Here is a 25,710-nt window from a genome sequence, read left to right on the forward strand (position 1 = left end):
AACTGATACAAATGCACTTGTAAACGAATGTTCACATTAAAGTCGTATATGTATGTATTGTTCACATTGGCTTAACATTTAGAAAATACAAGAAAAATACAATCAATTGGAATTGGTGAGCGGGCACTAGAAATCACAAAATCAAATGAAGAAATATTGCACTTGTTTTAAATTTCTTCCAAAGTTAGTTAATGTTATTATAGTGTAGTAGAACTCAAAAACGAACAGCAAATACTAATCTTCAAAAATTAGTAAAAAAGGTAGAAAAATAATGAAATTAATTTTCGAATTGATTCTAAATATTGGTACCATACTACCAAACCGGTTAGCCCACGTTTTAGTAACTGAATTGAAAGTTAACACACAGAGTTACCGCATACCTGAACCAAGTACGCTATAGATAAACCACTATGTGTTAAGAATAAATTGACTTAAATTGTAAATACCATTATACAAAATAAATACAGTGGCAAATTTTGCAAAATCTATTCGTTTTGTTGCAATAACTACATAATGAAATTGTATTTAATAACTGGGATGGATTTTTACGACCAGATTGTTAAATTTATATAACATAGCAATTCGATTTTTTTGCAATCTGAACATAAATTGTATGTAACTGCCTTATTCTAGTATACTTGAATTCAGAACTGGGTAATATGAAACTTTCGTTCGGCAAATTTTCATCATTTTTGACTGTTGACAAATTGAAAATTGTATTTAGTTTTTGTCAAATTAACTGCAAACATTTTTTGCTATACCGTGTCTAGTTGTTACTAGTTTTTGTCGAAGTTTGACAAAATAAACTTTGCTGTGGTATGACTGACTTAGAAACATCAGCAGCACTTTATGAAGTAAGAAATAAATAAAAGAATAAAAATTGCATATGTCGTAGAATAGTACCAACACCAAACCAGTGAAAACTTGGGAAGCAATCTTCGAACACATCACAGCGTCACCCTGGGTTTGTTTAACTACACAGGGTCACGAGGTTTGTTCTTCAGCTTCCAAACCTTTAACACACCCCTCCGGAAAACTTTATGCCGATGTCGCCTCCAGAAGCGGTAAATTTGATCCCAGAAGAATGAGATGATAATTGCGAAGAGAAGAAAGATTAAGATGGAATGCATGATGAACAAAGTTCGCTCGTGATTCTGTTTCCACTCACGCAAATCATGAATGTTCATGAAACGATTTCGATAATCATGCATGAGTTCGAACTGTGATTGGGTAGGGAAGAGAGTCTCATAGAAATCTTGTAACACAGCTTTCACAGTCTCAGCACCTCTGTTGGGAAAATTTAAATATAAATTTCAGCCTCTTTTTGTTAAGCATAAATAAACAGCCAGCTTTTAATTAAATGACCTTGGCCCTAAATGGTACTGGGTTTGATTCTCGACACTTATTGCTCTGTGTTCTTAGGCAAGTCACTTAATGGACATTACCCCCATGGCTTGTCCAAATTATCAGGTATTCAGAGAAACAATCACCCACAAAGTTACACGACTTTTTTAGCTATGTGCATTGGGTAATGGACCAAACCTGGCTTAAACCCTAGAAACTACCTCACCCATATAAAATAGATGAACTTACTTGGAAGTATGGTCAATATTATCATTGAGACAAATAAACTTCTTTGGGTGTTTTCTTATATCATCAAGTTGTCCCACCACCACCGATACATTGCTACGTATCATCTTGAACGAAACTTCTGTTTCATCCAATTGCTGCAATGTTTATATATTGTTAAGGTTTAATTGAATATATACTAAAATTATTTAGAGATGTTGTCCAGAAAACACAAATTAGTAGTACTATTTTCAGCTCCTTTTGATTTCTTCAATTGTTTGAATTTTAACTGTTTTAAAACTAATTTTTATTAAAATAATATAAGAAAATTAAAATATTACAGAAAATGTTAAATAAATGGAATAAAATACAAATCCAGGACATACAACATATTTGTACTTCTTCCTTCCACTGTAAGTTTTGTTGAGTTTGTTTGTAATAAAATCACAAGAAAGAACAATTTCTTTCGTCACCAGCGGCATCTCTTTGTCATAATAAGTTTCCGAAGCAGCCAATGAACTTAACCCATCAACGGGTTGAGTAAACGTGACACTTCTGTTGTGTTCAGATGAATTCTAGAAGAAAAAAATAAACCAAACTAAATATATGAATAAAACTGTAATCGACAGTCGTTGTAACATGGGTGTTCTGTTTCATACACCCCGTGCCAGCTTCAGGGGAACATGTTTGTAGTTCCGGCAAATTTAAGATCACAAATAAAAAGGGAAGTCAAACTTTAAATTTTAAACACATTTTTCTTATGATAAAAACTAAAAGAACACAAGAAATTCCATTGTTTAAAAAAAGATAGATTAAAGACTTTCATTAATAGATAGCAAAAAGATGAAATGTATTTGTAAAAAACAACAGTCATTATCACATGTAAAAATAACAAACGCTAAAAATAATAACAAACGCTAAAAATAACAAAAAAGTAAAATAAAAGTTTTTGTTTGAATTGAAATGCGACTTACCATGTTAGGCCCAGCATAAAGATCCATCGCACACTTTTTAAAAGCTGATTCTAATGATGTTAATTCATCTAATGTAAGTGGGAGGTCAAATATTTGGGTGGCCAATAATCTGTCAATATATTCGTATGAAAAATAATGGATAAGACCATGTTAGTTACTTGGAATATATTAAAAAAATTCAATATGATGTACACTGTACAGAATAGTTCCTCTGTATATTTTTGTAACAAAGCAGATTTTAACTAATATTGTACTTTACAGAAAATATTTTTAATTTTTTTTTCTTTATTTTTTTCTAAATTTGTGAAAATTTTATTTTACAATGAGGTTGGTATTCTTTACATAAGATATTTTGTAAATAACTAAAAAACACTTCTTTTTAAATTATCTATGAACTAGGAACCAGCTACAATAATTTTTTTTAACACAAACAAACTAAACGAGTTAGATTTGTAATACTCTTCAAGCTGCTTGAACAATAATCTAGAAAAAGTTGAAACAAATGAAAAACTTACCGAATTTCTCGATCAGAGAGAACTTTCGAATGATCTGTGTCAAGCTCGTCAAATATTTCCGAAACATTAAATTGTTTCAACTCACTCATGATGTAATAGAAATATGAAAATGCAAATTGCATGTCCTGGAATGAAATGTATGAAAATTATTTTTTTTATTGAGAGAATTACCCACTTATGATCTATACGAAAAATAGGTTTGATATTTCATTAAAATATGTGTGGCAAATAATTATAATCCTTCTATGTTGGTAGTTTTCTAAAATCATGTAATTTTAAATTTCAGCAAACATAAATCACTGAAAAAAGGATTACATTAAAATGTTTAAAAACTCCTGATCTAACTTATGTAATATGTTCTGGTCTACGTTAATGAGGTTCTACAGTGTGGCACGCCATGGGGCCAGAGTTGGCCCATAACACTTGGTCCCACAACCCATTAGTGACCACTGTGTTGGAGCAATGTCCCATAAGTGTTTTGACGTTTTCCCAAGGACACATTTGTCCATCTGTAACGAGCATCGAACCTGGTATCCTTTGGTTACAATGCAAGCAATGCAAGCACTTAACTACTGACCCATGGTGCCGGATTTATGGAAGGTTATGAAAAAGCAAAAAAAACTAGAATGAAGAGAAATACCTGCGAATGCCTCAGTTTATGCGATGACGTCATATCATATTCATGTGGATAATTACTTTGTAAGTTATACATGATGTTTCTGTGATAAAATATCATTAACATCTATTCAACGGCACTTTATGTATAACTTACTTGTCAATCATATGCGGCATATGAGCTGGTACTTTACGCTGAGTGAAACCATATTTCTTGTTATAAAGTAAACTCACAAATCTTAAGGAATCACCAAACGTATCAAGAAGTTTACGCTTTCGAAAAACAGTTGTGTATCTGAAAATTTCAAATTAAAAACCATTTTTACAATAAAACAAAAAAAGGCAACCTCTCTTCTGTTGCCTTTTTTCTTTCATTCTCTTCCAGCTGCTGTTGAAACTTGACCATTTCCTTCTTATTCTCCCATGGTAGAAATCCATCCACATTAGGGGGTTGATTCTGTAAAATCTCACCCAGGGTTTGACTTTCATTATCACTCTGTTCTTTCAACGAACCAATTGACAACAACTTGCGTGACGTTAACGAACTCTTGCTTTCAACATTACTTGTATTTTGCTTTCTAAAAATTTTGTTGTTGTTTTTATATGGTGTAGTATCCATAGTTGTACATAAAATGTAACTAAACCGTTTTTGTATAACAGTAATGACCTATAGCTCAGGGTGACATGGTGGTACATAGGATGTAACTAAAATAATAAGATACAAATAATCGTTTTGGGGTATTGGGTCAACCGGCCCAAAATTGTGGGTCAGATTTGATCCATTACCCCAAAAGGATTTAGTTATATACATATTTTATTCTTTTAGTTACATCTGATGCACAGTCTTATCATAACGACACTGTGTTAATAAGATATATCAGTATTTCTAAATTGTTTAGGGGCAATGGTTCAAATATGGCCTAAACTCATAGGGCATTACCCATATACAGTAGACTAATTTGTATATTGTATACCAACATATTTTTATCTTAACAATCACATAAAAAGTAGAGAGCACCACCAGCATTCGCTATGTTAGGGTTAAAAAGTAGAGAACACCACCACTATAATTGGCTATGTTAGGGTTGAAAACCAATATTGCAAAACATGTTGTATTCACTGAAACATCACACGAATAATGAATATTACGTTAAAACACAGAAATGTTACCTTGAAGTTTCTTTTCCGACTCTTTGAATAATTCTGTTGAAAGTTTCTCGACCATAAACACCGCTGTCTTTTCTATAAAAACACGAAGTGACGTTAAATTTATAAAATTCCTGGAGTTGCAAGAATAAAATATGTTAAGTGTTAAGTCCTTTGTATTGCTTTTACAAACAAAAAACCAGAGGTTGCTGTAATCCGCGAAATTCTCAGGATAGGCATGTATACCCTGTACCATATAAATTATAAATGGATGTCATTGGACACAAACATACACATTTAGACACTTACAGAGTATTGAAACCTATGAAGTACCAATCACTATTTCAAACGAAAAATATTATAAAAATACTGGTGAAGTGGGATAACATACAAATGCAACACAACAACAAACCTTAAATGATCAACTTCAACCTTTTTCCGTTTATTTTCAGTGTTTGATACAAAACCAGGATCTCCCCTATTATGAGAATGTCCGTTGACATTGATATCATCTTGTTGTACCGTCGTTACTTCATGCTGATCGACAGCAATTACTTCGCTGTGTGGCTTGGTCACATAATTTTGACGTATCAGCTCAAAATATGGTGACAATATATGATAGACACTGGAGTTATAACCCTTTCTTGTCAAATAACCAAGAGATAACTCTTCCTTGTATTTTAAATAGGTCTTCCGGACTTCTTCTGGAAGGATAGTGATGTTGAGATCATCTTCCGATATTGGAAGATCCGGAGCTTCTTCCTTTTGAAGGCGAGAAATTTGCGGTCGCTTAAATTCTTCGGGTAATTCGATTATGTTGTCGTATTCAACATTTTCTGCTGCTGGTAATATAAAAGAAATAATTAAGGTTGAGGCAATGGGCTATTGTGGTCTGAATTATAGGTTTCATGGTTTGCCACATCATAGGACCTCATTCCTTCAGGATGCAACAAAAAACTTAGAGGTTTAGCTTAATATGGGATCTAAACCACCTTTGGTTTGTTTAAATTAAGAAACATTTTATTCGCAATTTAGAATAATGCAAACAAAACGGTTTATTTATGAGTGAATTTTTCCCTGGAAAAGACGCTTTACGGCGATTAAGCCAACCAATTGGTCACTAATGGGAATTTTCCCTGGAAAAGACGCTTTACGACGATTAAGCCAACCAATTGGTCACTAATGGGTTGTAGTAGGTAGTAGCCATAATGAAAAATCGATCAAACACAAAGTTACATATGTGGTAACTCGTAAGCTTGCACTAGGTGTAGTTAACAGAAGTTATAACGATTGTCATTTTCCCATGCAAGCAAGGATAAAGCAAGTTACATTCATTCATAAATTTACATATTTATAATTTGCACTTAAAACCTATTGACATATTGCCAATGATCTCCATTAAACAGTTAAATGCAAAACTTGTGGTTTAAACATAGAGACAGATTACAGGATACAGAAACATGATGCTTGTAGCAATATGAGACATTTAATGTATATACGTGTAGCGTGTACTGCGGTTAATTATTTATTCTTGTGCAAATTAAGCTCGATCTACTAAACCAGGGTTTCTAGTGGTTTTGTTGTTGTTGTTGTTGTGCGGTTAATTGCTAAAAATTAAATAAACAAACGTAAATATGGTAAAACAAGCCTTTTTATTGGGAGAAAGGGGCCAGGGGTGTTTCGAAAAATGGATCAAAAACTATAAAAGATCACGAAAGGCATTAGACACTAAAATTCTGGTTGACTTTCAAAACAAAACGCCTGAATACCTATTATTTTATACAGCATCCAATCTTAAGGCATTGGACACAAAATTGTTGGTCAACTTTCAAAACAAACAGCTGAAATATCTTAATATACAGCATAACGATCTTACCTTCAGTGACAACAATTTCTGTTGTGGTTCGAACTCCATCCAAGGTTGATTCAGTGATTGTGTTGTTTGTGTTGTTGGAGTTTTTGCTGGATGGGTTCGCCCGAACTTTAAATTGATAAGATATGGTTTCTGAGCTGTCGTCCCCTTTAACATTATCGTCACCACCATCTGTGGTGGGTGATGTACCACTCACATTGAAAGCAACCTGTTGTTTTATATTAATGCATATTAAGAAATTGAAAATCAGTTAATGAATATTGATTATTTATCCTTGAATGGTAGGAAAGTTCAAAAGGTAAAACATAGTAAAACGCTGCCTTCGGGTTACTAAGTACATAACAATTCGCCATAGACATCTAACATGACATAGACATCTAATATGATACCGCACCACATAGACATCTAATATGATACCACATAGACATCCAACATGATACCACGCCACATAGACATCTAATACCATACCACATAGACATCTAATATGATACCAAACCAGGCAAACCTCAGATTGATTTCCATTGACCACAAATATAATTGTTAAAACATGAAACTTATTGGAAACAGCTGCTGCTCGTAGGTTGACATTTTTTTCATAACTTGCTGACGATACTTTGGCAAATTTCTACAAAAGTTCAAACGTGGTGGGGTTACAACGTGTTTTAAGCAAAATTATATGGAATTTTTACCATGTGTTTGTTTAATATTTCAGTAAAATCTGATTGACTATATGAATAAATTTATGTTTTTTTGTATTTTTGGTCACATTAACAAAAGTCAGACTAGTGTACAACATTGTAAAACGTCAGTAACCACAGTCAATATATAAAGTTTATTATTAAAAAAAGAATACAAAACTTAGACACACTTTACTGAAATAAACACACATGAAACACTAGTACACTATACACATAGAGAGGAGTGAATTTATAGATGGAACCACCGAAATGGCATAGATCGCCACGAACCACTAAAAGTTACGAAACACTGATGTAGTAGTACGTACCTTAGATAAGTCAATATAAGCCAAATGTTGACCATCAGGAATTTGATATACAGATTCATTTATTAAACCTGGTATTTTATAAGCTTTATCAAAGTTACTTATTCCACAATCTGCAGCATCAAATCCACACTCATAAGTATTACATGCCTGAAAATATCCATATGGATTTATTAGAGTATTAGACTTAAGTATTTTTGTTGTTATTATTCAGTCAGTTATTTTTTACTGTCAATTTGTGTTACACTTTTGGCATTTTTATAAAATAGTAAAAGATGCATGTTTTACTGTATATATATAAACTGAGTAAAGTATATATATATATATATAAACTGAGTATTTTTTTCTAACAGTCAAGTTGTTTTGTTTGATTTTCACATTCATACAAACAATAGAGGATATATATCATATTTATTGTATGCTGTTAAGGGGTGCTGGGAACAAAATTATGAGAACAAAAAAAGTTTTGAGTTATAATAGTCAAGTCAAAAAAAAAAACTGCTACAAATATATATTTACTGGTTAAATTTACATTAAAAAGTGCACAAATGGGTTTATCAATCACCTTTTTTTTGTCACTTTTACGGGAGTAATTTTTACCAGTAGCGTGTCTTTACGACTGTTGTTTTGAGGCTAAAAATTTTTTTTCATATAACCTTATATATATATCTTACAAAAATACCAAAACTATTTACTCTACATACCTGGTCGCAAAACCTATCTGCAATCCATGAATTGGAACATCCAGGTTTACAATAAGACACGGTACTTCTCCATGAGTTTGCACCAAAGTTACTTGCAGCACCAACACCAGGCTTTATATTCTTACCTGGGTTTAAAAAAAATATTTTTACGTTTGATTACAACACAGAAAAAAACTCTCAACAGAAAAAAACAAAACAACAAGAATTAGGTAGTAAAGAGATTACTGTTTGTATTGCAAGACTTTATACTTTTATATTTAAACTTTTTTGTCACTTTTTTTTAGCATTTTCATATAGGTATTTAAGATGTCATACTGATTGCTAACACTTTACGAAGAGAAACGGTTTTTAAGAATTAACAAATCAACAATGTAATAAAAAAAAGAAATTATGCACTCATATTTAATTGCAGTACACAACAAGATTCATTATGATATAAAATCTAACTGGAAAAATTACACACATAACTTTAAAAAATTACACAGAGAAAAAAACCCTTGGCACTAAATATACAAACTAAATATACAGTTTAGTCCATAAACCACAAGCCATCTCACCAGTGCAGTCTCCACCATCCCATTCACATGCTGATACATTACAAGCAGTGTCACAATATCCATCAGTAATCCATGATGGGGCACAACCTTCTGCACAGTTAGGTACCGACCACGCAAGGTAAACTTTGTGGCCATCAGCATGAGTGTAGAAATCATCAGGCCAAACCTAAACAGTAATGTGTGTGAGTTAAAAATATTCATATATATATATTTAGTATATATATTGAGTGAATGTAACTTGCTTTATTCTCGTGTGGCCAGAAAATGACAGTCGTAATAACACAGATGTTTTGTTTCATACACCTCGTGCCAGCTTTTGAGTTACGACATAACTTTGTGGGTGATTTTTTTTCTGTGTGATGAAAGTGACCTCTGTTAGCATCAATGCAGGCTTTGACCTTTTTACAGTAACTTTCCGAACACCTTGTATACGTATAGACAAATAGTAAAAACCAACCTCTTTTCCAAACATGACATCATCGTTGAGATAAATAAATTTATCAGCAAGTCCAGGTATTCTATGAATATGAGCTTCAATTGCTGGTGAACTGAACGTTGGTAGATGACTCTTGTTAACAAAGATTTCCTCATGGGTTACCTGGTGTAACAATAAGTCTTAAAAAATTGTTAAATCAGTACAAAAATGGTGGTTACAAAAAGCCTAATACTATAAAAACATTGTTAACTCAGTTACAGAGTATAAATAAAACCCTTAATCCAACTGTATATGAAAACAAAAAAATACATTTGAATTTGAATATTTTTTTACTACAGTATTAGTAAACAAAACATTGTCAAGATAATCCTAAACATGTTTACAAACACTTACAAGCGTTACACGAGGTGCATCCATGTTCAACCAGTATGGTATTTGTCCATTAGTAACAATGTATATATGGCGAACCCAAGGTGCATATTTTTCAACTGAACGAAGGGAATACCTAAAATATATTACATTTAAAATGATAAATATATATATATATATATATAGGTAATGTTACAAATTAAAGAAAATCCATTATTCTTGTACCAATGCACCTTATAACTGCAAGAACTTAAATTGAGAAATAGGAAAATGCAATAAAAACTAGGTTTATGGGCCATGGCTAAATACTAGGTATTTTAGTATAAGGTGCGCAATTGAAACGGTATAAAAGCATTGTTGAACTATCCTCAGTAAGACACCCAAGTCACAAGGGTATAAATCAATACAACTACACTAGAATTACCCACAAAGGGAGAATAGGCAGAAATTTCAGGCCAGTCTTATATTCTTGTCCAATGTAATAAATTCAAAGTCGACCTGGCACTCTGTTCTGGATACCAATCGCAAATTGGCAGTCTATACGGCATAAATCAGTACTCCTAAACCAGAATTATCCACAAATAGAGAATGGGGGGGATTAGAGGCAGTAGGCACCAAACATAATAAAATCCAACTTCAAACTATTTTGATTTATTCCTTTATTGGCATTGATCGCAAATTGGCACCCAGCGAAAACACAAAATATTGGCAATAAGAGTTTGCAAGAAAAAATACTAAAAATTACTAAAAAATTAAAAATAACATAATAATGCATCAGCATTCAAACCTGAGTTCTTCATTATCTTCAAATCTACTTTTTGAAATTACATCTTCACTTTCGTGTGGTTCAACTCGACCAACAAAATACGCAAGTTTCACATCAACTTTGTTGTATGTCGATCCCATTACAAATCCCAACTTTAAAGTAGCGTTGCCTTTTTCCTTTGCAAATTCATCTACCAGTGTTGAATCTGTATTGAACAGTCAGCATGTTTATTGAATGCTTCTCCATACTGAACAAATGATTAATTGCTAATCGGCATAAATATTTAATAGCAATATTGGTAAATTTAACTCCATTTTTACTGCCACGGCATACATGACAGATTTAGATTTAAAATCACAAGAAAAATGTCAAAAAATTATTTACCCATTTTAAAGTCCATACCTGGCATACTACATTTAGTTTTTAAAAACACATAGAATATGAGAAAATTACAGTCGATCCCTGGTATACTATTCTGTACTAAGTCTTGCGAAAAAAATCAACATAGCCATCGAAATGAATTCCCACAAACCTGTGAGCCAAATAAATGCACTGTTCTTTGAGCTGCTGAAGTGGAGCCAATTCAGTTTGTCCTTTAAAAGTTGTGGCAAATTTTCTTTCACCTCTGCTTCAGTTTTAAACTGTTTTGGGATTGAAGTTAATATGAAAGCTGATGTTAACCTCATAGAATGTGGTGCTGAGGCATCTGAAGTTACATGTGCTTGAAACATTGTATGATTTGTCTTGTTATTGTTAACTTGCATTGTACGAGCATCATCTACTGTCTTGAACCTGAAAATAAAAAAAAAAGAAATTCAAATTGTGGTTACTATTCTATATAGGTGAGGTTTATGGGGAGACACGTTACGGGATCTGGAAAATATGCCAGAGGTCCAATATCCCAATACACAGAAACAGAATTATATTTACACAGACTTTACATGCATTTCAGAAAAGCAAATTTATTTAGTTAATAGTGCATACTGTACCTTAACATTGAAGCTTGTGTTTCCGATGCTTGAACAACTTCTTTAGGTAGATCAAGTGTAAATACAGACTGTAGATTTTTGACAGATGAATATTTGACTTTTGCCATTTCTAACGTTAGATCTTTAATCATTGGAAGCACAGATAACAGCGGTAGTTTTATACAGTCTTTTAAATTACAAGTAATATCTGCTGGGATTCCACTTTGTTCACTTGATAAATTTAAGCTCATTTTACTTTTTAATTCATTTAATTGTTTTATTAGTTCTGGGTCAGATCCGTTAACCCAAGTATAAACAATATCAATTGGAACTTCGGAGCAGAGTCTGTTTTGAAATGATGTTGAGGCAATGTTATTATGGTATGCGCTGAATGCAACGTCGTATTTGTTGCGACTCCACACAAGAACTTCCTAAAAATATTTGGAAATAGGATATGAGTTAGTAAACTTGTTTACCTATAGTAGAATAAGCATAGACATTTTAGCAATCTAATATTAACCGATTTTTGGGGACTAGTAAAGAATCCTCTGGCATGTTATAGATTAGACTGGTGGAAAGTGTTAAGAGGTTGGTAGTTAGGGGTTATATGGGGTTAGTCGATAGCAAACAACGTAGGAGACGGATTCTTTACCAGCACTATTTTGTATAATGTGGCTATTTAAGTAGGTATTGCAATATCCCCAATTATAATACAGAAGTAAAAACATACATTTAATATATATGTATCAATATGTGACAACACAAAACGTACCTCTCCAAAATGAAACACTGAATACAGAACGATCACGATACCAGCATATGCCATGTAAATGCCGAACTTGTGTGATAAACATGAATAAGTTTGGCGCTGAACTAATTTACATAATGTATGCCACAACATTTTATTATTGTAATACACCGCAGACGGTGGAACGTTACGTAGACTTGATTCTGCAATTGTTTATAATTATATACTGTGATTATATTAAGAATAATAAAGAAAACACATCATACAGACATATTCAAGCTATGGAAAATGCTAGCTATGAAATAAACAACTAAGCTTTTGAAAGCAAAAATCGCGGTGCTTATTGCTCTGCAGGCAAGTCTGTAAGGTAATACTGACGCTACGTTATTACGTACGAACGTCGCTATCTTGTCTGTCAAGCGATTCGCTGCACTTTCAAAACACGACACATGGACGTTGGACACAGCGACATAGAAATTTACCATATCGACAAGCCAAAATGGTAATTAGGCTACGACTATTCTACAACGCGAGTCTACTTTTAAAACAATTTACTATTTTTACGCCATATTGTAACGTACTTTATCCTGCACCAATATATTGAAACGATTTACACAACGCGACATATTGTTCGCCTACATTTTTTATTGTTACAGTGGGGTAAGATGGGACATATGCATGAACGTAACTTACTTTATATTCGCGTGGCTGATCGATAATAACAGTCGTAGACCTTAGAGCATCTTACGGGTTACCATGTATAATGCTTTGTTTGGCTGATTGGACAACCCATTATAGTGACCACTGGGTTGGAGAATTGCCGTTAAGTCTGGCCCAAAGCAGCGACGAGCCTTGAACCCATTACCTCTGGGTTAGAAGCCGGTGCGCTAACCACTTTGCTACGGTGTCTGAGCAAATATCGCCCAATATTAAGCAAAATCAGTAAGAACAAAAAGTAGAAAAGGCGTAAATAACTCGGTGATGCTGATATTTAACGTTAAACTGGCCATATCTGGTTCAAGCCTAGCCGTAAGATCTCACCCGCATATAGAATGGAAACGATGTTATTGTGCTAAATACCCACTGGAAACGGCAAATCAATCAGAATTTATTTTTTTGTTAGGTGGACATCGTCCCAAGTGTCAAGTGATGCTACGCTAGATATTTAGATCACTACCGACACAGTGATGCCACGGTCGGTTGTAGGTCACTGTCAATGCGGTTCGTATAACATGACGCAATTTGGGCGGTGCTTAACATCTGGACGTTATATATATATTGTAAAGATACGACAAGAGAATCATTCAATATGGTGTACTTTGCAGATGATTTTACTTCAAAATTTGAACCAAATTTTATTTGTTCATGCACGGCCTACTAGAAATATAGTAGGATGGGAGAAGATGGGACACCTTTTCCCTCTATTTCTCGTGCCATTTGGTGGTAAACAAAGAACATTCAAAGAATTGTAAAATCGCATCCTTATTACCCCCATAGACCGTTGGTAATTGTTTAAAACACGATCAGGATATTTGGATATTATGTGCTAAAAGTGTCCTAGCTCCCCCTACTCTGCGATATGTTTATTGTTTATACCTCTAGGTAGGGGGCGTGATAGATGTTTCAATGACTATGTTCCCGTTGATTAGTTTTCAAACGTGTACCCTTTCTGTTTAAGCTGTTTAAGCTGTTGTGTTTGTTGCATGTTTGTCTCAATATTGTCTCTGCTCTCGTTGGTACTATCATACCAACTATGGTACTATCTTTGTCTTTTTATTATTGGTGCATATATTCCTCAATATTTTGGTCCTTACTTCGGGAACTCCCCCAAGTTCCCTTGTTTGTTTAAATATATTACCACTTACGTGCTTAATAATTCCACAGCGGGTATCAGCAAAGAACACTATACAATTAGCGGCAGGTATGTCGTCAGGGTTTCAGGGTTATAGACATGCCCATACCAAACGCGCAATTAAGTGTATTGGTCTGTTTAATTTGATATTTTTGGCGTTTTGCCCTCTGTCAACTTTGTCTGTCGGCCATGTTGTCATAAGAGTTTCGAGTGACAAAAACAATGTTTTTTATTTATCTCTAAGCTATTAAGTAAGAACTAAAGGTCTCTTTTACCTAAAATGTTATAGATCTTCATTTTGGGTTAGGGAATAGTTTGGTTGTTTTGCTGAAATGGCTGCACCGATTGCCCAGATAGACGATGAATGGGAAAGTTTTGCAAGTTTTTCTCCAACCAGATTAAACATGTGTTCCACCAATGTAGAACAATTGGAGGACGTAAAAAATCAAAACATGTCTTTTGGAAACAGTGAAAATCTGGATAGTATTGATAACTTTATTCCTGACCCAGAGTTGCTAAGCTACAGCAGTATGGAAGATCTTGTTCAAACTTTTGATGAGAAATTAGCAGCATGTTTTAGGATTAATGCATCTAATAATAATAAAGTTCAAGAAAATCCGGTGAAGCCATTTAATGCGGAAACGATAACTGATGACTATATTTGGAAACGTTTGTCGGATAATTACGGTTTAGTTCAACCGTTAAATTGGGAAACATCGCTGGTAAGAAAACTTCATATTCCTGCCTTAGATTTGCCTGGTGAAAAAGCTACTTCAAATGAGAAGGAAGTAAAAGCTGAAACGGAAGATCCAGAGTTGGAAAAACAAATGGATTTTCATAGAATGATTGAATACAATGTTTACACTGAAGAATCGGGTTCAGTTTACCAACCTCCTTATGGGGAGAGTAATAAGATGATGCAGACTGCTGATGAAGTAATAGAAGAGTTGGAAGAGATCATGCATGATGCGGATGTTGCGAATGCTGTGGAGGATTATGAGATTCAACAAGAAACCGGGATCATTTTTGACAAGTCCTCTCTGGAAGATGGGGAGTTTCAGGAGCCGTTTCCTGCATCCGGATTAAGACCATCAATTGGATCCCCATCCAGTCAAGAGGAAAGTGACCGGGCATCTGTGTTGAAACTGCTTACCTTATCTGAGTTAAATGATATTAATGCTGATTTAGAAGATCAGGTAAAAATGCTATCCGCGGATTTACTACATGAACTTGGTCGACGAGATGAACTAAACTACGAAAACGAGGTGAAAAACTGTTTTATTTCTCGTGTCTTAGAAGTGCAGTACAAACAGGAGCAATTTCGAAAAGTGGCCGCTGCACCTCCTAAAAAGTTTGGACGTTTAAGGAAAAGCGCGACGACAGATTCTGTGTCAGCTGGCCGGTACTTAACATCTGTTATTCCATGCAGCAGTGGTCCTACACCTACCCTTGAAAACTTACAAGCCATGATTAAAATCTTAGATGCAATTAAATCAGATAGTGATGAAGTTCCCTCCCTACTTACAGCATATATTTTAAAAGTTCTGTGTCCTGCACCTAATGGTTCAAGAACATTAAAACTTTGAATTGAACGGCTTTGTAAAGCTGATGGAGAATTTGCTTAAAGGCTGCAAGCTTTCTGACCACTTTGATTGAACATCAAGCTGTATCCTCTCTTAACAAATGCATTTGGATCCTAGAAACATCTTATTTATTAACAAAATTTTGTTTCAGCAACAGCTAGCATCAAATTTTAAAAATAGTTTTTTACTACTGTTTATAAATATTAGTATTTGAACTAGTCTTATTTGAAATTTCATTCCCATAAGCATTTCATAGTTAGTAAAAGTATTTCAATTGGCAGTTTTTAATATAATGTGACAGCAGTAGTATCATCACTAGAATCTATTTCTGAAGCATTAGCTACAGGTAATGCATTGTAACCAACTCATGTATAATGAATTAAGTTTTTCACCTCGTACATACACTGCATGTGGAAGCATTATCCTACACTAAAGCAACCTTTTTTTTTAATTTTTATTTGACCACATCTGAAGCAGCCATATTACCATTATATTAGCTACGTATATATTTTGCTGCGGACACACCTGTCAGATACAATATAATGTTAAGCTTTTTAATGTTGTGTACAATAACAATATGGCAGCTCAAAAAACAAAACATTTTTTCACAATTTGTTTTGAAGTGTTTTCATACACAACAATAATCAATAACATCGTATGTCAGCCAATGTATGCTAATGCTTATAATGCAGTAGTAGGTTTAATTTAATACTATTGCATCAACATGAAAGCTAATAGCCTATTGTCACAAATAATCTTTTTAGTTCTGTAGCATTTTTAAACAGTAAACATTTATGAACAATAACAAAAAAATCTGTAAAACAATCTTAAAAATAACATCACCTATCCAATGAAAAGATATTTTGTTTCTATATTTGTCTTGCCACATTCATATTATCACCTGCCGTGTCACTGTAATGCTTGTTTTTGATTTGTACGAAAGCAGACTTTTAATTGTTTCTTTTACAGCTTATTTCTGTAACACAAGATTAATTTCACAATTGTTGTATTTTTATCATTTAATAAGGTACCAGTTGGTACTATGCTGTGATTTCTTGCAGTATTATAATGTTTTAATTTACGTGTTCTGATTTCTGTAATTTTTACTTTACCGTATAACATTTTTTATGAACAGTAGTAACCCAAATACAGGTGAAATTTCGATTCGAACAATTTGATATTTTAATTATCTGAATATAAAGGCAGTGTTAAAAGTATTAGTACTACTTTAAGACAGCATGTGTATGTTTAAATATTTAAACCAGTGTGAAATGTTCTATGTATCCTTTTAAGTATGTTTCACAATGTGTTTTGATTATTTTCAAACTTCAATATTACTTGAATTTGCAAATTTTTCACTTTCCCAATGAACGAAACTCCTTTAAGCCAAATTTAACTGCCGTCATTTTTTCTTTTGATTTTACATAATATTTGCAATGGTATTATATTTATGCATGGCTTTTTATTTATGGTTATGTATTATAGATAGTTAAGTATGGAGGGTAGTGAAGGATCATGGGGTGGAGGGAGCATGAACCAAGCAAGTTCTGTAAGTATTTTTTTATTATTTCACTTGTTTTAAGTTTTTTTATTTTACCAGCGCATGCGCCACAGTGTGTCTGCCGTCCCATTATTTTTTGATAGCATTAAATTTACAACTAATTAAGTCAAATTTGTTTTGCAGGATTGTTTGTTTGGTATAAATTGCTGCCTTTATTTGCAATAACTATGTTCTAATTGACTTATTGCACAGCAGCACACTATTGTCTATTTTGTTTAAAAGCTTATTTAAAAGCATATACGATGTTTTACAAAATGTGTGATAAACTACACAATATTAGTGTCATTTTTTTAATAAATTTTAAATTCTGCTATCTTTAAATTATTCATAAATACCTTGATTCAATTTTCCACTGTCGTTCAGCTATTTATGTTTTATGACATCATAATTCCACAGATGGATTCAAATGTTGAAGATGGAGGAACTTCAATTAAGGATACTTGTGTCATGGAGATGTCAAGTAAAGATTACATCATGGAACCTTCTATATTTACTTGTCTTAAACGGTAATTGGTTATGTATATATAATAATTATTACTACTTTACCTTTAGATTGTTGTTATTCATTTTTGGGTAATTGGCCAAATTTTTAATAATATTTTTCCAGCTATACTGGTTAATTGGGGATTTACTATGTTGGGTTTTTTTATTTAAAAAGCTGATTGATTAAATTTAAAAAACTTTTATTATAATATTAGTTTTGTGTTTTGTTTGTGATGTCATTTTAAAATTCAAATTTTTAAATTTACCCGGTTTTATTTTATTTTTTTATGCCATTTCAGTTGGTGTGTATTTTGTCTTACTACACCAATATATAAAATCCAACAATTACATAATGTCACTTTTTAATTCACTTTGGTATCAATTAACACAGTTACTTCCAAGCTGGAGGAATGCCAGAAAAAGTTGTGGAATTATTATCGGAAAATTATTCCGCTGTTGCGCAAACTGTCAATCTTCTTGCTGAGTGGTTGATCATGTGTGGTTGGTACATTTAATAAATTGTCAGAAATTTTAACAGAATGCAAAACAGTTTGTCCAAGTTTTATTATATTCTTTATTTGTATATTACTAGAATGATACTAATTTGTTTTCTCACTAAAGTTGCTATTATTCAAATGATTTTTTTAAAGAAGAATTCATATAATATGTCATCCTGTCTATTACTGCCTGGCGGCCTGGTCACACCATTAAACTAATACATTAATTTGAATATCTTTGCTAGTTTAATTTTGCAAGTACCTTAAATTAATAGTAGTTTGTAAAGAGAGCATTTTAAATAATGAACCCAACTTTTCTTTGTTTCCTTAAATGGAACCAAAAGGGTTTAATCGGAGAATAGCATAAAAATTGGTAACCATTTCAATTATCATTGCTACTGTCATTAGTGTATTATCTATGTAGGTCTGGCGCCAACTCAGGTTCAGGATTTGGTGGAAGATCATCTAAAAGATTTGCTTCTCAAGCATTTTGATCCAAAGAAAGCTGATACAATATTCACTGAGGAGGGAGAGGTATGATATGGTCTATTCCTTCACTATTTATGTTAAGTGAGCATGGTAGGGATGTATTTGTAAGATTTTAGCTTTTAGAGTTATCAAGTACAGATACCAATGAAAGTGAAACTATTGCAAAGGTTTAAGTGTCTTGGAACCACTAAAATTAAAACAAAAAATATATATTCAGAACTGAAATGGCTTTCAGTTTAAAATCCTACAATTTTCAATGAATTAAATTCAAGTGAACTGTGGTAGCCTTTTTGTTATTTTTTGATTATGAACTTTTCCGATCGGTTAAAAGCTTTGCATTCAAGTGCATTGCTAATTTGCGAAGATGCAAAATTATTCTGAATTTTACGTAAAATTTTATTAAGCCTGAAAGTCGATGTGCATTATGTATGTCTGTCATGAATTATTTAAGTAGAAAGGCAATGGAAAAACTTTGTGGCTAATACTAATCTATGGTTGCTCTTGTTGATTTTTGTGTTTTGTTTTGTATTATCAGTTTCACAGTTTGATTCTAATGTATATAAGTGAGCTTCAGCTTTCAAAATAAATTTTTAACAAAATCTTGGATGACTTTGATAAAATGCCTTTAGATTCATACTGAAACATAGAAACTTCATTAATTAATGTGGTGGACACTTTACAGTTTGGCCCTGCTTGTTTGTACAGACAGCCGGATAAAACATGTTCAAAGGTGTAAAACTGTAAATTAAACAACTATGTCACCTGATTTTAAAATTTTTAAAATATGCCACCCCGGCTACCCCTAGTGTGATGTGATGTCTATAACTAATTATACATCTATAAATTTAACTATAACTTGCTATTGCACCATTTCCGTTGTCAAGCTACTTAGCAAAATCACACAAGACATTAAATCTGAATGTTTGCTTACACATCATAACCTTGATCTTTGTTTGTTAATAAACTGTGCAATGTTATTCAGACTCCATCATGGTTGGAAAGTATGATCGCCCACCAAAAATGGAGACAACTGTTTTACAAACTTGCTGAGGAATATCCTGACTGTCTCATGTTAAACTTCACAATTAAAGTAAGTTGAATTGGCTTGTGATTTACAATGCAAGCTGGCCCAATAGACATGTCTCTTGCGTGACATATTACATTGTATTTTTTGACAATAGTTTGATGTATAAGCATGGTGTATACCGTTATAGTTATAGGCTTAGCGATTCTATCACCAAGCTACACAGTTGAAATGAGAGTATTCCATTTTGCTACAATTTTTTTTTTTCATTTTTGTTCTAATACCTGCAAAAAATGAGACAACTGCCGTAGGCTTGAGTGTGAGCATAAATCTATTTTATAACTTCCTACAACAACACCGTGATTTACCACTGTTTACTTTTTATTTTGACTCATGGCGTCTTGTGTGTCACATATTGTTTGTAATATTTCCAAGCATGAGTTTGTAAATAAAATTGTGATGATGATGCCGTAAGTAAATTACCATAGACTGCACACACAGTAGAAAGGGTTAGTGATTATTGTATATTGATCCATGTTGTAAATCAGTGTAGTAATTCAAGTGCTGCATGTTGTAAAACATGTGTTCAATATCTGACTTGTTGCATACACTTCAGTTTTTTTTTTCTTTTTTCCTTTTTTTTCTAATATACCAAGAATTTTTATCCATTAATATCTTAAAATGTATTAAACTATGAAATTGTAGTTTTCTCTTTTCAAAATGTAGTTCATTTTTAATTAATGCAGTGAATTAATTCCTATTTATTAAATGGTTAAAATGTTATATGTAGTAAAAAATATTTGAATCTCATCCACTTTTCCACTGCAGTTAATATCCGATGCTGGCTACCAAGCAGAAATCACCAACGTATCAACAGCATGCACACAACTTGAAGTTTTCTCTCGTGTTTTACGAACATGTCTTGCCACCATATTGGAAGGTGGGGCAGAAGAAGCATTGAAGCAAAATATTCCAGAGTTTGCTGTAAGTTTTTTTTAAATTTAATCTTATAAATAAAAAAATAGTGATTTATTTCTGTTTAAATGTTTTTTTAGTTAAAGTTTAGTTTTAGTAATCTGAGATACGTAATGCGGTTTAAAGATATTAGGGTTTAATTTATTTGCTTTAGTAATGTTACTTTCTATATAATACTATGTGGGCCTATACAATATAGCTAATGCTTATAGCTAATGCCTGCAATAGTTTATGCACATGTTTTGTTGACGTTTTGTCTAAGTATCTTTAATACAGTTAATGTCCAATTTTTAATCAAATTTTGAGGTAACGATTGTGTTTGCTGTAATTATGTTAGAAATTAATTATTTTTATTTTTAAAAACACTCTTTCTGAAATGTTTTCTTAAAAGTAAAATTATCTTGAACAGAAAATGGTTTGCCACGCTGAGCATACCTACCTCTACACACAAGTTGTCATGGCAATACTTGCTCAGAACAAGAATGGAGGAACTGTGGTTAGGAGGATCTCGCAGGAAATTCAAAAATATGCAAAACAAAAGTATGTTATGTTGATTACAAGCGCCAAACCTGGGGTGGCAGGGGCATCTAGCCACCCCTGCAATATAAAATGTTTGATGCTCATGGTGACGTTGTATTCTGTATATAATGGAAACTTAGAAGCAAACTAAATACTTTTGCACTTTTGACATGCTACCTTCATAGACCATTACGACATTCTTCAGAAATTGGTATAGGTGAATAGACTACAATTGATCGCCTTATTTGCATATTAATCAATTCATGCAATGCTATCATGTTACTTAAATATATTCACAGACAATGTGCTGTTCATAAAAGTGTGAAAAAAAGTAATTGTAAATCTCTATAAACAAACTTTCATGTACATTGGTACATGCATTAAATGAGTCAAAAATTTTTATTTAAACTTGAGAAGAAAAGGCTATAATAATTTTGGTTGCCTGTTGCCTCTAATATTTAATAAAATAGTTGTGCTAATACTTTAAGATGTTAACCAGTGGTAAAAGGTTTTACTATCTAATGCAGAAAAGCATCATACTCTCCTCTTGTGCTTATTGTGCTTCCACAGTAATTGCATTGACCAGTTTATTGATTAATCAATAAATTGAATGTTAATCTAAAAAAGTTAAATCTTTTTTTCAGTGGACTTTTTAAGTTCCAAGCCCCTGAAACTTAGTAGTAGCAATTTTAAAAGTTTTTCTTTTTTAAGAGAATATTTAAAACAAGGTCATATTTAAAACATAATTATTAATGTCTGTGTTTATAGAATATTAAATAATAGAGTCTGGAGTAACTTAGGCTAACATTTCTATTCCATGGCAGAGTCAACAAAGTACATGCCCAAATGTTTTATTAATGAACCGAAATAGTTAGACAGAATAACAGACTGTTTGAATTAAAAAATAAAGTACAACCAGGGCTGGATTGGTAGAATCGGATTAACAACTTGTCAACTTATCAGACCCTACTAAACTGACACTAAAGTGTCAAAACTACGAACAGTCTGTATTTAACTTAAAGTAATAAATTATGTTATTTCTTCATGTGTTGTTCCCCAGTAAATCTTGTAATACTATCATATCTCATTAAAATCATCACATGTTTTAAACAATATCTGGACATTGTTTAAATAGTTGTCAAACATCGAGAAGAGGTTATTGTGGTGAATGCTATGTATACCATACGATGTTGTTACCCCTAGTTTCAAAAGCAGGGATAACATTTTACCCCTAAAGTTACGTGTCTCACCCCATTTAATTATTTTCCCAACAATTTCTTCCAGGGGTCATGATGTGACACATATAACGCTAGCACTAGATGGCGCTACTGCATACCCTCGTGCACAACAGTGTATAATGTCCATGTTATCCAAATCACAACTCAACCCTGGAGATGTCACTATCCTGCATAAGTTATATAGCTCTGATGATCCACCCCCTGTCAAGTTGTTAAGGGTGAGGGTGTTAATGTTTCCTTTTGTTATTATAGTATGGTGGGGGAAGATGGGACACATGTTCATTCTATTTTTCAGTCCAATTTGGTAGTAAACAAAGAAAATTAAAAATTATAAAACTATGCTTTCACAACTCCCTTAAACCTTTGGTAATTGTTCAAAACATGATCAGGATTTAGATATTATGTGCCAAAGGTGTCCCATCTTCCCCCACCCCACTATATAAACAAATAGCCTAATCAAGTTCGAATTTGTATTCAGCATATAATAATTGCAATTGGCAATATTGTTTTCTAATTTTAATTAAATTTAGGTTTATTTATTTCAAATAATATGGTCTCTTTCTCATTTTCAATTTTTATTTTTATTTCTGTTTTCAACTTTTTTTAACTTAAATGGTACAGAAAAACAATATTGATTAAAAAACAAACATAATTTTATGACTTGTGAAGTTGAAAAATATTGTTACTAAATATAAAAGTTTTTTTTTTCTGTTCTTAAGCTAGTAAATTCCCTAAATATATAGTTGTAATAAATAAATAAATATATCATTTTCAGTTTCCTTTGTTTCTTGAGTTATTTGTGGATAGTTTGTTCACGAGCAAAGGAACCAAGATCAACCCTGATCATAAACACAAATATATCTTCCTACTCGCTTATGCTGCAAGTGTTACGGAACAACTATACAGAGTAAGTTGTATTTGGCGTCATTTTGTTATCATTATACCTGTTTATAATTCTATTCTTAATACTTGAACAACCTAGAAAATTGATTAAAACTAAACTTTAGATACAATCTAACAGTTGAAATATTTGACACCTACAAAAATTGTTTAACATTTTTTCCTGCTAAAGTGATGTATCTTAATCACTCACTGGAAATTTTAAAAACTTAGGTTTGCAGTATCTTATTTAATCGGTGTCTTAGCATACAGTCATGTAATTATTAAATGATGCATGTAATAGGCCTATAGTCAATACAGTTATATATTTTTTTCCATGCAGTAGACCCATGGTTAATAGGGGTAAATACAGGTATATTTTCTATGCAATAGACATATAGTAAATTCCTGACTTCAACTTACACTCATATACATTACATAACTCTGTGGTAATATCAGGGCGATCGTAGAAAGATAAACTGTGATGAATTACAACAAACTTCACAAGCCATTGATAAAGTTCATCACCTTGTGTGTGGGGGGAAAGGACAGCTTGAATTAATGTCAGAGATTGGGACCTTGTATCACTGCATAAGGTGGGAGAGTAAATAATAAAAGTATTTTATATTGTTTGTGTTTTTATGGTGTATGGTGGCTTTTGAAGATTCCCTGACAATAATTTTAAGCAGGTTAAATGCTGAAACAAAAGCATGTAATTTATGTTGCTTGCAAAAGGTCTATAATTAGAAATAAATATTGTGTAATCAAGTGTGTTATCATTAATTGCTTACATTGTTGTATTATCAAGTGTGTTGTATTATATCTGTAATACAGGTTGTTGTATTATATCTGTAATACATGACTTTGCCATGGGAGGATAAAGCAAGTTACATTCATTCATATTTCTACACTAGATATCCTGTAGTTGCCACGGGAGTGTTGAAATGGATTGAACAAATAGTTTCCGATTCAACTTACTTTGAGAAGCAAATGGACCATACCCCTCTGCATTTAACTTTGTTAGATGAGGTGAGAAAAACTAAATACAAAAATTAAGTAGATAAGTACTTACAGTGTCTGTACACACATGTTAAACACCTTTCTAAGACACGTTCATTATTTGTAGTAACTTCCCATGTTGTTATAGATTGTCTCATGCCATGTTTTACTTCACCAAGATGTATTGAAGTTGTTGATCAATCTTTTTGAACTTGCATTCTCAAATCTTGACACTCTAATTCAGCTTGAAATGAAGAAAACAGTCCTGGACAGAATGGTAGGAGATGCTTATAATGATCACAGTGACAGTTTTTATCTATTTAACTTTTTATGTAACAGGTCCATCTCATGAGCAGAGGTTGTGTTCTGCCAGTGATATCTTATATTCGAGATTGCAGCGATAAAGAAGGCACAGATGTTTCTTTAATACGACATTTTGTTACTGAGGTATGGCTGTTTATATATCTTTTTGTTGGGTTTCAACATACAGCCAAACATAGCTGGATTTTTCTCAGAATCTAAATATCGTTCAATTAGGTTGAAAAAGACCGACTTATTGTTCTAAAAGTTCTGGGCTTTAAAATTGAGCCATGCTATTAGGTTAACCTGCATCAGAATCTTAATTTTAAAAATAGATATATGCTTTCTGTGTGCAAGAAATAGTATGGTAAAATGTATGTTGCTTTGCAGGTTCTGGACATAATATGTCCTCCATACACATCTGACTTTGTACATATGTTCTTGCCAATTATTGAAAACGAAAGCATCACTGGCTCTCTAAGAAATGAGGATGGCAATGATCCAGTGTCAGACTTTATAGGTTTGTTTTAATTAAACTAGGAGAAAGAGTTTAATGTAATATATGTATACAGGATAACAGTTAAATGGGTAAAATGTTTAAGTTTGTACATTTTCTGTGTTTTTGTGTGCCCATATTTTACCTTAATTACGGTATTATATACCAATTTATTATTTCTTTTTAGTTCACTGCAAGACTAACTTTATAATGGTTACATGATGACAAGAGGGTATTTCAGCTGTGACATATCATCATTGTGACAAGAGGTCTTTACACCAAGGAGGGTTGTATAGAAATGCATACAATTGATGCATTTGACACGAATGTATTGTCGAAACCGTCAAATAAAAGAGTTCGCGCGTTTAAAAACTGTTTAATAAAAATTTAAAAATATGTGCTTGTTCTTGTTTGAAAATGGTTTGATTACCGTGAGGATAATTTATTGAAAAAGTGTTAGGTTTGAGCCTGTGCATTAGAACTAATGCCACATTTGCTGCTTGACCAAGCTTATATGCGCAAATACGTTAATTTAAAGACAAATCCTGATGAGGGGCTGTCGATAATCAGTT

The 25,710-nt window shown here is 32.7% G+C and overlaps 3 protein-coding genes across 4 annotated transcripts; 2 read left to right on the forward strand and 1 right to left on the reverse strand.

Moving 5' to 3' along the window:
- Positions 1 to 36: 36 nt before the first annotated feature.
- On the reverse strand, positions 37 to 12,503 carry LOC149737626 (N-acetylglucosamine-1-phosphotransferase subunits alpha/beta-like). Of its 2 annotated transcripts, none has more exons than XM_089873815.1 (21): positions 12,268 to 12,503; positions 11,517 to 11,926; positions 11,060 to 11,319; positions 10,549 to 10,732; positions 9,786 to 9,897; positions 9,414 to 9,554; positions 8,957 to 9,122; positions 8,400 to 8,524; positions 7,699 to 7,845; positions 7,198 to 7,317; positions 6,696 to 6,900; positions 5,232 to 5,661; positions 4,844 to 4,915; positions 4,021 to 4,251; positions 3,831 to 3,968; positions 3,699 to 3,777; positions 3,059 to 3,183; positions 2,544 to 2,652; positions 1,956 to 2,144; positions 1,594 to 1,727; positions 37 to 1,287 (listed from the first exon to the last, which is right to left on the reverse strand). In XM_089873815.1, exons 1-21 carry the CDS (start codon positions 12,394 to 12,396, stop codon positions 975 to 977), a joined length of 3,819 nt encoding a protein of 1,272 aa, XP_089729941.1. In that variant the 5' UTR covers positions 12,397 to 12,503; the 3' UTR covers positions 37 to 974. The 2 variants fall into 2 exon arrangements, with proteins under 2 accessions (XP_089729941.1, XP_089729942.1); XM_089873816.1 differs by having other exon boundaries at positions 5,232 to 5,658; positions 12,268 to 12,501.
- A 1,815-nt stretch (positions 12,504 to 14,318) lies between these two features.
- On the forward strand, positions 14,319 to 17,164 carry LOC149737627 (fasciculation and elongation protein zeta-2-like). The gene has a single exon (XM_089873857.1). It carries the CDS (start codon positions 14,428 to 14,430, stop codon positions 15,679 to 15,681), a length of 1,254 nt encoding a protein of 417 aa, XP_089729983.1. The 5' UTR covers positions 14,319 to 14,427; the 3' UTR covers positions 15,682 to 17,164.
- On the forward strand, positions 17,089 to 25,534 carry LOC149737628 (negative elongation factor D-like). Its single transcript, XM_089873849.1, has 15 exons — positions 17,089 to 17,227; positions 17,636 to 17,745; positions 18,114 to 18,223; positions 18,644 to 18,753; positions 19,691 to 19,798; positions 20,561 to 20,716; positions 21,117 to 21,247; positions 22,511 to 22,682; positions 23,240 to 23,371; positions 23,803 to 23,939; positions 24,258 to 24,372; positions 24,491 to 24,619; positions 24,682 to 24,789; positions 25,033 to 25,162; positions 25,326 to 25,534. Exons 1-15 carry the CDS (start codon positions 17,174 to 17,176, stop codon positions 25,358 to 25,360), a joined length of 1,737 nt encoding a protein of 578 aa, XP_089729975.1. The 5' UTR covers positions 17,089 to 17,173; the 3' UTR covers positions 25,361 to 25,534.
- The last annotated feature ends 176 nt before the right edge of the window (positions 25,535 to 25,710 follow it).

This window comes from Ciona robusta, chromosome 3 (genome assembly GCF_009617815.1).
Source record: "Ciona robusta chromosome 3, ASM961781v2".
Lineage (NCBI taxonomy): Eukaryota > Metazoa > Chordata > Ascidiacea > Phlebobranchia > Cionidae > Ciona > Ciona robusta.

What these genes read in the sequence shown, in the direction of transcription:
- LOC149737626 (XM_089873815.1), bottom strand. Translation starts at nt 12,396, where the DNA reads ATGTTGTGGCATACATTATGTAAATTAGTTCAGCGCCAAACTTATTCA. An exon ending in ATGCCGCATATGATTGACAA is followed by an intron (nt 3,778 to 3,830) that starts GTAAGTTATACA and finishes ATTTTATCACAG; the next exon opens with AAACATCATGTATAACTTAC. An exon ending in CTCTCTGATCGAGAAATTCG is followed by an intron (nt 2,653 to 3,058) that starts GTAAGTTTTTCA and finishes ATATATTGACAG; the next exon opens with ATTATTGGCCACCCAAATAT.
- LOC149737627 (XM_089873857.1), top strand. Translation starts at nt 14,428, where the DNA reads ATGGCTGCACCGATTGCCCAGATAGACGATGAATGGGAAAGTTTTGCA.
- LOC149737628 (XM_089873849.1), top strand. Translation starts at nt 17,174, where the DNA reads ATGGAGGGTAGTGAAGGATCATGGGGTGGAGGGAGCATGAACCAAGCA. An exon ending in TATTCACTGAGGAGGGAGAG is followed by an intron (nt 18,754 to 19,690) that starts GTATGATATGGT and finishes AATGTTATTCAG; the next exon opens with ACTCCATCATGGTTGGAAAG. An exon ending in ATTTAACTTTGTTAGATGAG is followed by an intron (nt 24,373 to 24,490) that starts GTGAGAAAAACT and finishes ATGTTGTTATAG; the next exon opens with ATTGTCTCATGCCATGTTTT.